Source organism: Lethenteron reissneri, chromosome 12 (assembly GCF_015708825.2).
Source record: "Lethenteron reissneri isolate LAM-NWPU_2019-01 chromosome 12, ASM1570882v1, whole genome shotgun sequence".
Classification (NCBI taxonomy): Eukaryota; Metazoa; Chordata; class Hyperoartia; order Petromyzontiformes; family Petromyzontidae; genus Lethenteron; species Lethenteron reissneri.
The window spans coordinates 12,581,432-12,598,232 of record NC_083790.1 but is presented as its reverse complement, the minus strand read 5'-3'; the positions used below and the strand labels follow the sequence as shown (position 1 = coordinate 12,598,232).

The 16,801-nt window shown below is 43.0% G+C and overlaps 1 protein-coding gene across 1 annotated transcript; it reads right to left on the bottom strand.

Annotated features, from left to right (window-relative positions):
* Positions 1–1,003: 1,003 nt before the first annotated feature.
* On the bottom strand, positions 1,004–9,658 carry LOC133341918 (uncharacterized). Its single transcript, XM_061550749.1, has 6 exons — positions 9,577–9,658; positions 7,781–7,935; positions 7,470–7,658; positions 6,375–6,444; positions 2,548–2,811; positions 1,004–1,464 (listed from the first exon to the last, which is right to left on the bottom strand). The coding sequence occupies exons 1-6, from the start codon at positions 9,656–9,658 to the stop codon at positions 1,436–1,438; spliced, it is 789 nt and encodes a 262-aa protein (XP_061406733.1). The 3' UTR covers positions 1,004–1,435.
* Between the last annotated feature and the right edge of the window lie 7,143 nt (positions 9,659–16,801).

Sequence of the window (16,801 nt, the reverse complement as noted above, 5' to 3'; positions counted from 1 at the left end):
TGTCCGTCCGTCTGTCCAACCAAGACATTCTCAGACATTTTGAGAAATTAATTATAATGAATATTCCCTCTGTACACGCACAACAATTGAAATAATGACATCTCCGTTATTTTATAATAATAAAAAATTAGATGTATTTTTTGGCGCTCCACTTAACTTGGCGCCCGAGGCGACCGCCGAGTTCGCCTCTGTGAATGGGTGGCCGGCCCTGAGAATTGGCGTAACACCCTTAACGCTCACGCCCAATTTTCCGAGTCAAGATGCAAGAGTTCATATCGTCTCGGCATTTCCCCCCGTTCTACACTGGATGCACGGTGAAATATAGTGGACGTTAATTAATAATAAAAAGGGCAGGCTTACACGAGGGAGTGAAAGTGTATGGAAATGTCACTGCTGTGGCACTTTTGAAGGTCAACTCTTACCCTGAGCTGAATTGCAGTCTCACCCTGTGGCAGCGTGCCAGGCTCTGTCTTGAGGACGCCTGTGTGCATTATCAAGAGGCACGGTGCGAAAGAAGTTTAACATATGGTACGTACATTATGGAAGGGCCCCCACTGGAGGAGGCCCGAGACAGCCACATTCGAGTGTATTTGGCCTACTCTTTCACACGGGCCAGGCATGCTGGAGATGGACATACCCACACTTTACCCCATCACACGCGAATAATACAGTACTGTACCAACATACAACACAGTATTGCAATGAATGAGGGGGGCACAGTGCTAATCTGCGCTATGCACACGCACATTTGTATTTAAACAAAACCATACCACATAGTTCTTGTGATGAAACGTACGAATTGTTTATCCGTATTTGAAGAATCTTCTCATCTGTTTCAGAACTAAAACAATAAACAGCACGGTCCATGATTGGTTTAACCTCATTAAGCAGTGCGGTCCACTGTGGTACACACATATTTGGCATTCAATCCATAAAAACGACGCTTCCAGCATGCAGAGTAAAACGTCGGACACTATGGCGATCTACAGAACTACACCGAGTATGCACTACGCAGCACAACTGCGGAAACAAACGGAAAATGTAGTCCCCAGGACGAGGTCAGGCGTAGACAATGCATTGCGCCAGGTGACAGTGTTTCCCGGTGAGCCGTGACCAAATGACACCATAATGTAATGTTTGTTTTCCAGTCACCAAAATGCCATGGCGACGGAGATCTTACTTTTAACCCCGAGTGGCATTTGTTGAACAAAACAAATGTCAGAGACAACGTTGCCAGCGGTGTAGGAGCACATTGTACTTTACTGTACAAAAATACAATCTCACCCCCTTAATCGGTAACACTACCTCAAACAAATGTTATGTTTTGGCTAAATAACAAAGATACATTTAGTCATTGACCTATGCTAATTTGGTCCGATACTATTCGACTAGCTGCCCTACAAAATACATTTTAAGATGCATGGTTCGTCTATATTTACCTGTGATATTTGTCCTGTACAATACCTGCAAAAACACGAATATTTTGTGCAGTAATTAGATTTTTGTGATTTCACAATAAAATCAGTCGGCCCAGTGATGTCCCTTGCTCTTTGCAGTATTTCTATATATTTCTGTAGTGCGTCATATGATAATTTTGTTCATGCTTTTGCACACTTAACATTAAAATATTTTAGCAGCTGTCAATGAATAAAAATACCATGAATATTGACGACGTGAAATACTATGTTGAGTTGAGTGATAAGGCTTCAACCACAATTAATATGTAGTGATCATTTGTACATGTATATAAAATACTTCGTATACTGTACTCTATGTACTATTTATAAAGAAAGCAAAGATGTCTGTGCTTCAGACACACTTGGCATATCCCAAATCTCAGCCTAGGCAATCTTTGGAAAAATGTCCCAATGCAGTATTGACGTCTTGGTGATCTCTAAGTATGTAGCCGCTTAGCATCCTGTAGCAATATGCATGATTACATGAAACATTGCTTTTTCTATTAACTGACCATGTAATATAATCCTCTACAACAAGACAGCAGCAGGCCACCTTGGTTGTGTTTCCCATTACTTTAAGAATTTGTCGTTAGTGCTTACGTGTGATTATTTTTGCAGCCTGTGTATTCTGTCTCGTTTCTTTTTTATAACACATTTACTGCTGCAAGTTCGCACAGCACACAGGTATAGTGAGATTATGGGTAAAGCATGAGGCCTGGGTGTTCAAGCAAGGCTTTGATAATAAAGAACATTATCTCGTGACTATTTTGCACCTGACAAGTGTCACGGTGTGTATGTTGTATGGATGATGTGTGCGGCTTGTTCTATGGAAAAATTTAAAGTTTACAACTCTGTAATGCAGTTTCCCCCAAAATGAAATAAAACATTTTTCCTGTGGGATTTGGATTGGAAAACACATTCCAGATATCTGTTTATGGAAACCACTGCTTGTTTAACATTACTCAATTTATATGAAAAAGTTAAAACAATTTCATATAGTGGAAAGCAGAGAGTTAACCCTTTTTGTTCACAGCCTACCCAAGACGTTCATTTTACAATTTTGTATTCAGTATTCAGTGGGATCCCTTACGTTTCATGGCGGTTCTTTTTTGGTACAGACAAAAGGCAACCAGTGTAGCCGCCAGAAGAGCCAAGGAGAGCAGTGTCCCAACAGGCACCAGCCACTGCAGGGTGTCAGCTATTTGAGCCTGCTTGCTCCCATCCTGGTGCATAGAATTATAGCTGGTCGTGAAGAGCGCTGTTGTTGGTTCCAGGGTGCTGTTCTCTGTATACGCTTTGACTGCTCCACTTGTAGTCGTGAGGTTGTCACACAGAGCCTTCATGTACAATGTTCCTAAGTAAAAAAATTGAGAAATGTGTGATTTTCAAACTGAATATTTATATCACCTGCAATATTTCAAAATATATTAACACTGAATACAGAACATACCTATAGTTAGAAATGTGAATCGTGTTTTCTTTATTGTGCATTATTAGCACGTTTTCTAAAAATTAATCATAAAAAGAACATACAAAAGTACCAAGAGTCAATACAAATAGTCATAAACGTGGACAGTATTATTCATCATATAATTTTTAATTAGGTCACAATGATTGTGTCAACTTTGTGTTGAAGGAATCTCGACTACTCAATATAGCCGAACAAATGTAATAGCAACGAATGATAGCAAAGCCAAGGCACTTGGCAATGCTTGCCGACTACGGTACAAAATGGTAAAATAAGGGAATGATGGGGTGGGATAGTAAGGCCGTTAGTAATCGGGTTTGGAAAAGGAATGAGACGTGGCAGCAGGGGAAGGAGGCGATGGTGCAGGGGGTTGATGGAGGAATGGGTGGAGTGTGATAGTGGATGAGTCTGATAGACGGGGGTAACGTAAATGTGGATGGAATGGTATGAAGCAGTGGCGGGCCGTGTATTTTACACCGAGGCCTTCAGTGCTTTCCTCCCGCAATTAAACCGCCTTCGAATAGCCTCACCATAACACTTGGGGTATAGGGTATTGTCATTCGACGTAACCACCCCATATTTACAGTGACAGTAACCTTTATTGAGTGGAATAAAGTGATTTAACACGAGGCTCAACACTTATGAGAGTTACAGTACACTAATTGCAGAGACATGAATACATGGTGACTGAAACCATCAGGGATGTACCACTATTACGCAGTATGACAGGATGCTGCATAACAAATAGACATTGCTTAGCCCAAATCAATGTCAATACCAAAAAAACAAGAACAAACTCACAACAACCAGTCACATTTACTCATACGGCCACCAAGCAAGCAAACATGCCATAAAACACATATAACACAATCAGGATTCAACAGGTTTCCCCACAGAAAATGTCAAAGAATACGCCCAACATGGCAAACTCGAAATCTGATTGGTTAAAGAATATGACATCGTCCCCATTTGCTTTAATAGCAGAGGGGATTTACTCGACATTCTGAAGGCCTCCTAGCAGATTTTTCATCCGGAGAGGCGAAGACAGCACAGGTGGAAAATCTTATTGGATAAAAGCTCTAATTTATGAGCTGCACTGGAAGCAGCGCAACTGAGGGAGAGAGTAGCAATGAAATGACGTTAATAGACTGATGGGAACGAACTTTGTACAATACATATAGCATTAATGAAAATATATAAAATTATAAAAATATAATTTTCTGATTCTGACAATCTCTAGGCCAGCAGAGAAGGCCTTGCTGGCCCTGACGGCCCGCCTCTGGTATGAAGTGATTGCACGGAATGACAGGGTTAATGGATTGCTAGGCTGAGCGTAGATGAGAGTAGATTGAGGTAGCAAGGGCAGTGGTCTGGTGGCCGGGCAGTTGGGCTGCCCGGAAGGGCATGGGTGAGGTAAGGTTCAGGGAACAATGAGGCAGGGGCAGTGACTAGGGGTTGAGGTAGTGCTCGGGGAACATGGGAAATGGGGTTGTGACGAGGGTAGAGGGAGCAAGTTGGAGGCTGGGGCTGGGGGGAGGGGTTAGGTGGTGCAGGTAGGGGTGGCGGAAGAGGAAAGGGAAAAGCAGTCGAGAAAAGAGATAGGACGAGAGGGCAGAGTGAAAAGAGGAAAGCGAGAGGGAGAGTCGGATGTGGAGAGGGAGTTTGTTCCAGTGGAAGGGGGCAAGCAGAGAGAAAGAGCGATAATAGGGGCAGGGCAGTGGAGGGACAGCAAGAAGATGGGCATCTTGTGACCGGAGCGAGCCTGATGGGACTTATGAGGAAATTAGAGAAGAGAGAGAGGTAAGGGGGGGCAGTCCATGCAAAGCTTTGAAAACTAAGGCGATTAATTTAAATAGACAGCGGTGATACATAGGAAGCCAATAAAGAGAGGTGAATGGAAGGTTAAAGACAGTGGTGCGTGCAGCTGAGTTTTTAATTTGTTGTAGAGGGGCAAGGACGTAGGCAGGGAGACCGTCTAGGAGCGAGTTGCAATAATCCAGATGAGCGAAGACTAAGGGGAGTGCACGATAAGTTTGGCAGCGGTGATAGTGATGAAGGGCGTATCTTCCTGATATTGAAAAGATGTTTATTTTACCAGGTAAGGCCCACTGAGCCATATAATAGCTATTTTTTCAGAAGCGACCTGGCTACAAATGATAGCTCAACGAAGTGGCTTATCACATGGAATTTTTTTGCAGCAAATTACTCCGAACGCATGTTTCGACATGCCACTGCTATGCACTTTTCACAAACTTGCCCCCCTTATTTACACTGCCAAATCAAGCATATCAAATCAGGTGATTGTGGAGGCGAGTGTTGGTGGATTGCACAACTGTTGTGAAACTTCCCATGAGAAAAATTTATTCAGCAAAAATGTGGCCTCCACCTGTTCCATCTGCGTGGGATAGAGTGTTACCATCTTGGACGCGTGGGTTTTCTCTGGGTGCTCCAATTTCCTCCCTCGTGTAAGCACTCATTAATTGGTCCGTACCACCTTCATACATAGAGGACCACGGAGCTTGGGCAATTGTAGGTGCCGGCTCGCCGCGTGGCTGCCTTCCCGCTTGTCTGTGGTTCCTTGCACCCGAGTCATTATCACTATTTGAGGGTGAGTGAGTACTGCACGTGTTATATGTTTAAATGATATTAATACACAGTCAATCAAATTACATATTGGATGTCTTATGGTAAGAGTTGATGCAACCGTGGTGTTGCCCATTGTGCTCACCATTATACCGCGGTAGCAAACAAGCTTAGGAGATACTCTTTGGTTCTTTCGGTAAAGTCACGTAGAAAAAAATTAAATAATAATAGAATACGACCTTTAGATTGCAACACAAGCAACCATCATCAGGTATAAATGAAATAGAAAACAAACCTAGTAAACTTGGAAATATTTATACAATACAACACAGAGAGTCGGCCAACAAAACAGTCAACACCCTACCTGGTTGATTACGTTCTTCCAAAGATTGCTACATTTGAGAGAGAGAGACAAAACATAGACACGGAGACACACAGACAGACACACAAGCAGAGAGAGACTCACACAGAGACAAACAGAGAGAGACAAACACATAGGCACACAGAAAGACCACGTCTCTGTGTCAAGGCCTTAAATAGAGAGAGGGGGGGGGGGGCAGAGGGGAAGTTGTGTGGAATTCCTGCCCATAGCGGCCGGAGAGAATGGGCCCATAAACAAGCACGGTAGAAAGCCTTTTTTATTAGAAAGTGTAATGCAATGCAACAGTAATTCCTGCAATCACGAAAGCTTCGAATTTAGTTTAAGCTTAGGAAAGATACTCAATATTGAATGGGTAATCTGAACTAATAAACAGTACTATATTGTTGCTGGTGTTTGGATAATTATTGCACAGTGGCAAGCATAAATAGAGTTTTTTCATCAAAAATACAAAAAGTACATTTGTCAAGAATACGCGCCACCTTACCATGAAGACAACTTGTTTCTCTGGAGCCTTCACTTGCAGAAACTTGACAATTTTGTGCTTCACGAGCGTCCTAAGAAATATTTAAACCTTTAAAAAGTACAACGTATCTTAACGTATTAGAACGTACAGTAAGTAAACATTCCAATTGTATGATTTAGGAAAACTTGACATGCATCCGTTACTCGGATTTGATTTTCTGTAAATATTAAATCTAACATTGTTTATCTATGGAGTAATTTGCCGACAATTTCGTAACTGTAAACGTTCACACTGGCATTAGCTTAGATTCCTGTACCGTGTGAACGTCACAAGCATTACTCGCTGTCTGCCAAGTTCATTACACCTCCAATTAGCACGGTTGGCTACGTGCGGTGCGAAAGAAGTTCGTCATACGTACATACTCTGAAGTCCAAACTTTATTGGCAATGTCGGTGTGCAGCCCGTCTGTGAATACACTGCTTAACGAGGGCCTCCCCACGCCATTAAGACAGTGAGGGTTTTTTGACCTTACTTCACCACTTTAGTCAATGGAAGTTGGCGGATGTGGGGCAGCATATATCAACAATGTATTTTAATGTACTGCGTTCTAATATCGTTAACACCTACTACTGTTTTGTGCTTGATAGTTGCCCATCCAAGCGCCATTTAGTCACAGTGATGCTTAGCTAATTGGGTTGCGGATTGACTGTGATTGCAAAAAAAGTGAAAACAATGCAGGAATTTAAGTCGTGAGCTGCTCCTAATTCAGCTGCTCCTCACTCGTCAAGGATCAGTGGCTCGGTGTGAACATCGTGACCGTAACACGTTAAGTAATTCGATAACTTTAAGAAACATTACAAAGTGACTACTTGTTTGACATATTCACTCCCATTCTACATGATGAAGTTAATACATACCATCGGTTTATAGCCTGCTTTGAAGTGTTATGAGTAATCTGTGTTTTTGTTTTATCTGTACTGCCCTCCTCCCCCTCAATGTGAGCCTTGCAGAGCGCCACGCGTTCTCCATTCATTAAGCCCAGGATGGAGCACTCCACCAGGTTTGAATGGCCCTTCCATAACATGTGATCACATTCTTTAATGTACGTGCTGTTACCTTTAAGCGGAGTCTAATTTTTCTTGAGCCATCGACCCATTCTTTCAATTCATACTTGTAATGATTGTGTCCCTCGTAAACATCAATTGAGTCAAGGTACCAATCGGAAGCCAGTCCACGTTGGTTATGAGATAAATTAAATTCCGTTATGCATCCAAGATCTTTCGTTTTTATCGTGAAGAAATCAATCTGGAACACATTAACACGTGTCATTTTCTTTCAAAGTCAAACTGCAATACTAAATACAGACAATATACGACTAGGGTATGAATTATATATGCGATGTTTGAAATTATGGTTTAGAAACATACCTGATTTTGTTCAAAACAGTTACATGATGAGTTTAAAAGCTCAGCTTCCAAGTTATTTTTGCTTCCATTTATAAAAATGAAAACACGAGAATCTGTTCCAGCATGCAACAAATCTCCTGTGTGCACCTTTATGGTGTAAGTCTTCTCCACCAAAGCTGCAATATATTGACATATGCTGATTAGTGTTCTCAATCAGGTAAATAAGTAAAACGTTATTGAATATTAACCAAATAAATATCCAATCCACAATGCAAATCTTAAGACTGTGTGGTCAGAAATAAACCACTTAGAGACACGTCTACATCCAGAAGCATACTTCTTTGCCAAATGTTGCAGAAAGCAGAGGCAGAGAGCTGCACACAAATTTATAAATAGAGCGTTATCATATATAAGAGTTGAATCAACCAAAGTGGTATTTCATCAGAACAGAGGACCTAGTGAGACCAAAAGCTGACAATAAAGAATCTACCAAATCTACATTTTGTTATACATACTGTGTTCAATCACCACCATGCAAGTCATAACACCTTTCCTCGCAATGCTCCACTTTGGAATTCCCTCCCATAATCTTTTTTCTCAAGTTCTTACAACCTTGCTCAATTCTTGAAACCTATTCAATCTTACACATGACAGCCGGCTAGCCGTTTAGAAATATCTAGGCTGGCCTTCCTACAATCCATCCTGGATTTAACCAAGCTGGATTGTGTGAGGAGCTCACAAATCCTTGAAAGATGTAGACAAAGTCCCATCGGTGAGCTTCTCCGGCAGGCAAGGCTTTTGTTCGGCTGGATATAGAGGGCTAAACGGGCGTGGCACGGGCTAGAGAAGATATGGAGTGATGTGGTACAAGAGGATGTGGAGCTGAGTGGACTTGCCAATGACTGGTACCAGCGGTGCTAAGATCAGCCTCTGTGGAGGAGGCTCGTGAAGCATGCTAATGGGCATTTGGAGGCAGTCGCTCTCCAGCAATAACGGAGGACAGAAGAGTGATGCTCACAACAATGAGCGGAGCGCCGGGTGGCTAAAGCACAGCAAGTTGGCACAGTACGGGGCACAGGCCGATGCCAGTCATCTCAGTCAGTCAACCCATGGCATCTGGGTCTGTCCCGTGACCTTCACATGGCCTTAACGTGCACATAGCCTGGCACAAGCACCGTGGTAACATCACCGCCACTTCGTGGCTAATGGCGGTTGCTGTGCTAAGCAACTGAAATGAAAAGGAAGAAGAATCCAGAAATCCTAGGCTAAATGTATGAGTTGGGCAGACTGTGACATACTTGTCAAGTTCTGGCTGAATAAAATTCCACATGATAGATTATTCTCAATTATTTGGCACTGTTCCCCAACGCAACGTGATGAGAGTTCTATTCACTGTCGTCAACAGGCAATCCCAACACAGAAGAGAGGGGCTGGGATTTGGGCAGAGCATCATGAAGCCAAGGTATAATCGCCACCCACAACTAATCTGGATCCAACCAAGACGTGTACATTTTTTTACGTAATGTGACTTAAACAACAGAAAACGCTGCTCTGCATCCTTATCCCCTTTGAGACCAGCATTAACGACCATCACTTAGAAACGTTGACGAATGCACCAACAGGTTTTGTTTTCAGTAAACATCTATGATCAAGAGTGAGCAAGTTTAATGCATCGTAAATAAAATTATTAAATAAAATGTATTTTCCTTTGTATACGATGTATATAAAGCAGAATTTATCTCTTTTTGACAATCTGCTCTTTTGCGAACTATGCATTAGCTGTTTATTCTAATGGTGTGCATGTTTACGTTTCTTACCCGTCACAGTTAATCTTACACTCGTACTCAGTTGGTTATTGTGTTCAAGCCATGTGTGACTCAACACATTCCAGTCATCCATGGTTGTTGCATTTTTGCACGAATATTCAGCAAGGGAGGCTGCAGCAGCACATCCGTACGTGCCCGAGTCAGAGACCTCCGCGTTTCTTATGTTTAGGTCATGGTTTCTGGAGCAGAAGTACGTCGCGTGTCTGGCTGATGTCCCCTCGTCACTCTCACAAGAGAGCAAAAGGGCTCTGTCCACAGAGCACACGACCACAGGCACCGGTGGGCTGCTGTCTCCTTGTGTCGTCTTGAACCAGACCACCCCGCCTGGCTTCTTGCCGACATCGGGGCCACACGGCAGCCAGGCCCTGTCTCCAACTTCCACAGAGATGGCAGTGTCCACATTGCCTGCCAAAAGGTAACACATTTAGATAATTATTTCCCAAAAACCTTAAAAACCTCTATTATGAATTATTTCCAGTTAAGAGTAAATTACAAAATTGCTAATGATAAACGATATAAACACATTATAGAGTCATCATTACTATATACACTATTTAAGATCCTGCAAGTTAAACATATTTTTCAAGATGTAAGGTTTGAGTGGCTTGAAATTACATGTTCACAGTCTCAGGTTCTAGACAACAACTTGTCAATGATTTCCTTCAAACCACAATAAAAATCCCTTAATTCATGGTTAAACTTATTTTCGACTCACAACAAATCCACATTTACACGTTTTGCATTGCAGTAAAGTTAATATCTATTTTATTGTATTGTTAATATAATAATGAATTAGGCATCATTACATGATTGATGTATTTAATTTATGTGTAAAGATTTAATCTTGGATTGGAGAAATACATACATTTATATAAATAGTAAAATATTAACCATCTCATTACAACTCCGAATGGATATTAACTATAATGATAGAACTTAACAAAGAAAGCAACAACGTTGGCCCTTTGATTACTATGAAAAAAAATCGAATACCATATACAAGTTAACAGTACAAGTTATTTGTCATAGGGATAACAAAAAAACCCAGCACAGAATGTATTTTGTATGCACCTATTGAAGCTAGACCACAAGCAAAGTTATGCACGATATACACGAGAAAAAGCAGATGAAAATAAAGATGAAAATAATCATCCCAATGGGTCTAAAGACGTGAGTTTTCAATCGGTACATATTGGCTGCATGACGTGGATCAGAAACCTTTGACTCAAATTGAAACGAAAATTGAAAATAACACGAAGAATGACACTCAGAGACACAAAGACCAACGTTGAGATCAGACAACCTAGCAAGTTATAAAGGTCATGCAGAGTGTTACGTAAGTAGGCTTAGACAGGACAAATCACTCAGAATGATGCTGATGGATGAGACTGGTGATTGCAGCTAGATGAGGCAATACACCCGAGTAAGACCACCGTGGAGATGGAGTAATGAAGATTATTTCATGCGAAGGAAATATTTTATTATGGCATCGAAAGAATGTAAAGGATGGAGAGTTTTCATCCAGCAGTGGAATCCTAATGGCTTGTCATTAGGAGACATCAACCCAAACATCCTGGTGAAAGGTTGTGTCAAATTATGCATAATTAAAAAATAAATGAATGCTCAGAAATGTTACCTGACATTTTTTATATAAAATCATATTCTTAAAAAAAAATTGTTACTTACTCTAAATATAGGAAACAACCCAATTAAACATTTATATAAGCCACTTGTTCATACTTTCAGTAGCATATAACACGTTATCAATTCATTACAATAACATATTTTTTTAGGATATAGAATTACAATAAGTATTTTACATGCATGAGCTCAAGTTATCATCATTGCAGTAGTCAATCATTTATAAACAGTTTTAGCGTTAAAAACCAAACACGGTACCAACGGTACCAACCGTTTGCGTTGCTGCATACAATAGGCAATTACAAGAGACACTACTGCTGTTTTCACAAAGGGTTTATAGTCGTACTTACTCGCTCTAAGTCCATTTGCTTGCAGGAAATAAATGAAAAGTGTAAGTAAATACACGGCCATTGCGCTTATTTTGAAATATATTAACTTCACGTTTCAGTACAATTGCCAAGATGCACAGTTGAGGCTGAAGCAGGCTGCTCTCTTCCAGAAAAGGGAAAATAAAGTATTGGCTCTGGCGCATATTGTCTCATATTATAGGGGAACACCGTTGTGATTAAATCTGTGAACAGGAAGTTAATCATGCGTGGTTTTACTTCTTGCAGTGTTAGGGAAAGCCATTTGTTACCACTAATATATGGTCATGCGAGTTGGGACTTATCAGAAAACTCAACGTGTGCTGACTTTGTACATGCACTCTTATAAATTTGCACATATACAGTGTGTTTGATTGGGAGGTACTTTTACTTCGTGTGTAAATTCAAAACTTTGCACAAGAGATGGTAATACATGATGGCAGTGAGGGAGCAGGTGTATTTGGGTGGTGTGACATTCATGGGTGGCAGGAGAGAATGGGACAGAGGGGTTCAGGACAGCTAGGAGTGGGGATCATGGGTAAGGAGGCTGAGGGTTTGTAGAGCTCCATTTTCACTGAGCATAAACTGGAGGCACATTTGTAGGGGTGTTACGGAGGGGCTGTTATACAGTTGTATCAGACGGTAAACAAACACAGTGGGCGTGGCTATGTCTGTGCACGGGGAGGTGCTCACAGCGACGTCCGCACCGGGCAGCCTGGGGGGCTGACTCGGAGCTGGGATCCCCCGGGGCCCCACCCCTCAGCGGGGGAGTTGGTATATAAGGGGGTGAGCCGGAGGGCTCGGGGCAGAATGTATGAAGCTTAACCAGTGAAGAAGGAAGATCTGCTAAATAGAGCCTGGACTCCCCTGGATCGCCGCCCTTGTCAGGGCCGACCAGGACCGAGCCAGTGGCGTGGCCCCGAGAGCCAGAGCCGGTGCTCTTGTCAGAGCTGGTCTGGGGACTCCGGGCACCGTAAGCCCAGCTTGCCAGGGCTGGGCTAGCTAGCCTCCCCTAGCCCGATAGTGGAGGACCGAGAGGTAGGCTAGGTGTAGCCTAGAGTGTGCCTCCCCAGTTAGACGGGTGAAGGGGCCGACACCCCTTCCAGTGTTGTATGTCCCGGTCTGTATTGTACCTGGTACGGAATAAATAAGTGTGCCTCCAACCACGGCGTCCAAGTCCTCCTGAACGTTATTACACATTTACAAGAGCAACATGGCATAGGACAGGCAGAAGGGAGACAAAGAAATATGAACTGCGGCTAGCAACAAGTCGGTGGTGTATGTGACTAAGTTAAGCTGTGGTAGGCAGTGGACCAAAGCGAGTGGTGGGCTCACATGGCCTGGTATTGGTAGGGCCCAAGGTAGGCAACAAACCAACAGAGCTAACCGTGGAAGGAATCCATAATAGAGGAAATTCTGAAGGGGCATGCGGTTGTCAGGATCTGGGACGCAGGCCAATAAGGTCCGGGGCAGGAGGTAAGTGTGTAGTAGAGACAGTGCGGGTGAAGGAACAGTACCTGGCCTCCACAGCTTGGGCATCAACACATACACTTTTTTTCGGATGTAGTTTGTGTTAAGCTTTGCAACGCATCATTGTAATTCGACGACCACCTGGAGAGCTTAAGATAAGGTCGCCAAGAAGCAAACTCGGCTATTTTTCCGTAAATGTCGTGTGAACAGCACATTTCCTCCTACGTCACTTTTTCATTTGCACACACGGGGTAAAGTGGAGCGGTTTCGGTGGTGAGAAGAGTCAACTGTTACGCAGTGGTTGCTCGGACTGTGACACCTGCTGCATGCCGGCCCCAAGTTCTGCTTGTAGTCTTTAAGGTCAATCCATAATTATTTATTAAAGTACATAGGTACATTTGTGCCTACATTATTTAGCCTTTTGTGGCCTTAATATGCAGCACTTATGTATTTTAGAAAAGAACGTAATTATATATTCAAAACACAGCCATACCAGAAGAATGTAATGCCTTACAAGAAAGCCACGACAAATTCTTGGTCTGACGAACTACAAAGTTAGGATATCTTGATGAACAAGGAGCTATGGAGACACACGGAGGAACAGAGCAAGAGACAGGGCTCTACGTGTCGCTTTCGCTGCACGACCGCTCAGGCCCACCGCCTCTTTCCGTTTCACCTTCCGCTACCCCCCCTGCACCCCCAGTCCCTCACGGTCCCCACGGTCCGGGGAAGGGGCGGAGAGTTCGGTGGGGGCCTTGCAATCTGCGCAGTGAGGGCAGGGAGTGCGGTTCTTTGGCTGACCCCTTGCAGCTATTTGGCTGACCCCCTTGTGGTTCTTTGGCTGACTCCTTGTGGGTCGCCGTTAATTTTTTAAAACTGAATTTACTTTATTTGGCTCTTTACACTCTCAAGTGTTAGTACAGGCAGTTCCCGCTTTTTCGATACAATGCGTTCGTCGAAACCCTGTTGTAATTGAGACACTACGTTTCCATAGACGCAATGTTACTCCGGTCTTGGTGACAAAATCTCCAGTTAAACTGTATAATAACTACATCCCATGATGTAGCTGCTCACCCCGAGCTCTCAATGTCCTGAAAGTGGCATTGTCTTTATGCTGTTCGCCTTTTGGCGTCCTCTGGTCTCACACTGTTTGAGACAAGGCTCTAAAGAAAGCTGTCTCTGGTGTGGACCGATCCGTTTCAAAGACAATGCATATACTAGCAGAGCATGTTTTTTGTTTGCATGTTCACCACAAGTATATGTGGTTAATGCAGAAATGATTTCTTGCAGAAAGGTTTAAGTTTGATGTTTTAACATCTTAACACCTGTTTTATTGCCAAAAAGGGTAAAACCTATTCTTATATGTCGAATAACTATGGGGGGGGGGGACACAACTCATGGGAAAAAAAACAAATTGATGCAGTTTATTCCATAACCTATTTTATATAATGAAGTCAGAAGTTTTTGTCATCTGCCGTATACCTGCTGTGTTTGTGTACAAGTAGGTCTGCGTGCGATGTGACTCTCGAAATATTTTGGTCAAAGACAAAAACAAACAAATGGTTCTTCTTTGGAAGGTTGCCCACCCTTGGGCTACAAGAAGCTGGGGAAAGAAAGACAACCCGACGTGACTCCAGCACCTCACGGTGTTTATTTTGCACGTGGCCCAGGAGTTACACGTACCTTGTGACTGGAAGCACGTGACCAATTAAACACAAATACTCCCCCACCCTGTAGTCTTAACAGACTTTTGGGGCAAGTTGTTAGCGAGCACCTATGAAGGCCGGTACGGCACACGAGGCTTGTGTGGTGTTGTGGGTGGCCAGCACCATGCCAGGGCACCTTTTTTCTCCCCTGTAACGATGATACAGCACAGCGCCAGGTACTCGTTTGAGGCTGAGTCAACCTAGGGGAGGCTCAGGCCTGACTCAGAGACAAAGGCTTTCGGGCGTGGTTCTGGCTACCCACCGCCTCGTGTGCCGTGCCGGCCTTCATTTGTGCTCACTGAAAGCACTTGCCCCAACAGCAGTCAAGGGTATACGGGGAATCTTTGTTTTTGTTTGTAGTTCTGGCGGGTATCTACAATTTATTTTAATATTTGATTTGTCGAGGGTAGATGCAACCATTATTGTCTAGATTCTTAAATATATCCCACTGATGGATTTGATATACTGTTCAACCACGCGTACAGACATATTCAATAAAAACAAGTATCTTATTTATTCAAAATCAGGGCACCAGTCATTAAATAGGCAACTAACATTCGGTCCAAGGACTACTCGATATCGTTATACAAATTAAAACAAAATAAAAATTAATCAATGGCTTCATGCTGAATTTCAGCTTATCAGGCATTACCCAGTGCACAATATGGTTAGGCAAGCATCGCAACAAAGACAATCAGCATTCAGTCCAAAGCAGATGCTAGCGTTGACAAGGTGACACGGCAGACGTGTAGGGAGTCTTCTGTGCTGTTGAATGTGAAGTCGTCGCACGCAGCGCAGACCGCAGCTTGATGGGTGACGACACAGCAGCTGGTGACTTGGCAGGTGGTCTCGAGGACGTGAGAACGACGACGCTGCTCTTCAACGTCTGACGCACAGACGCGTGTCTTCATCCACGGCACGTGGCCGTGTAGCACAGTTTGGCGCAATGCCGTCGATTATCCTTCATCTCACTTGCCCTATGTATCAGCTCTGTATTATTAAACAACTGCAAACATTTAAATTTTGTTTTAGCATCTCCACTCCTTGACTACAATACCTCATAGTGGCTGCTCGGCATTTAATTCTTTCTCGTGCAGAGAGGGGGGTAGGAGGAGGAGGTGGGCTGCGTGAGCGCTAGGGGGAGAAGAAGTGAGGCTGGGGGGGTAAGTAGGCGCGGCTAGAAGTGGAAAGCTAGGGAACGGGGGGAAAGAGACTCGTAAAAATAGACTAGTAACCGGCAGGTATGATGGAAACAACCACAACAGTTAAGTCTTTACCTGGTTAAGTTCAACCGAGAAGATGGATAGAAATTGAGCAATCATTGGAAGGATGTTATTAACCAGGTAAAACCGTAACTGTTTATGGCTGTTCCATCATATCTGCCTGGTACTAGTCTAGATTTGAAGCTTTCGTAACTGCAAGGATTCATATTCTTAGGTTTTTTCGGTAAAGTCACGTAGATAAAAAATTGAAATTAATAAAAGTAAAATAAAAATAAAATAAAAATCACGATGTTTCGGAGGCAACACAAGCTCCCGTCTTCAGGTGGAACCGTCACAGCACGACTGCTGCATCAAGTAAGAGAAATTCCAAGAATGTCTCTACATAACAAAGGCTCAGTCCCATTTACAGCAACCGCACCTTTACATCAGCCGCACCTTAACAACTCTTGGAACCTCCCATTTCAACCAGTCTACACAACAAAGGCTCATTCCTAGCAGCGTGTTTCAGCCGCACCGAACCTCACAATGGCTCCTCCTACCCTCAACCAGTATATATACAAGGACTGTTTTCTTGGAATTTCTCTTACTTGATGCAGCAGTCGTGCTGTGACGGTTCCACCTGTAGACGGAAGCTTGTGTTGCCTTCGAAACGTCGTGATTTTTATTGTATTTTTTATTTTACTTTTATTAATTAAAAATTTTAATTTTTACCTACGTGACTTTACCGAAAAACCCTAAGAATATGGGTACTAGTCTATTTTTCCGAGTTAATTCCCCCCCCCCGCATCCCCAGCCTCCCACTTCCAGCCCC

Excerpts from the sequence above, each read along its gene's own strand:
- LOC133341918 (XM_061550749.1), bottom strand. The coding sequence starts at position 9,658 with ATGGATGACTGGAATGTGTTGAGTCACACATGGCTTGAACACAATAAC. Across the intron at positions 2,812-6,374 it reads AGAAACAAGTTGTCTTCATG|GAACATTGTACATGAAGGCT; the intron begins GTAAGGTGGCGC and ends TTTTTTACTTAG. Across the intron at positions 1,465-2,547 it reads AAAAAGAACCGCCATGAAAC|GTATTGTACAGGACAAATAT; the intron begins GTAAGGGATCCC and ends GTGTTTTTGCAG.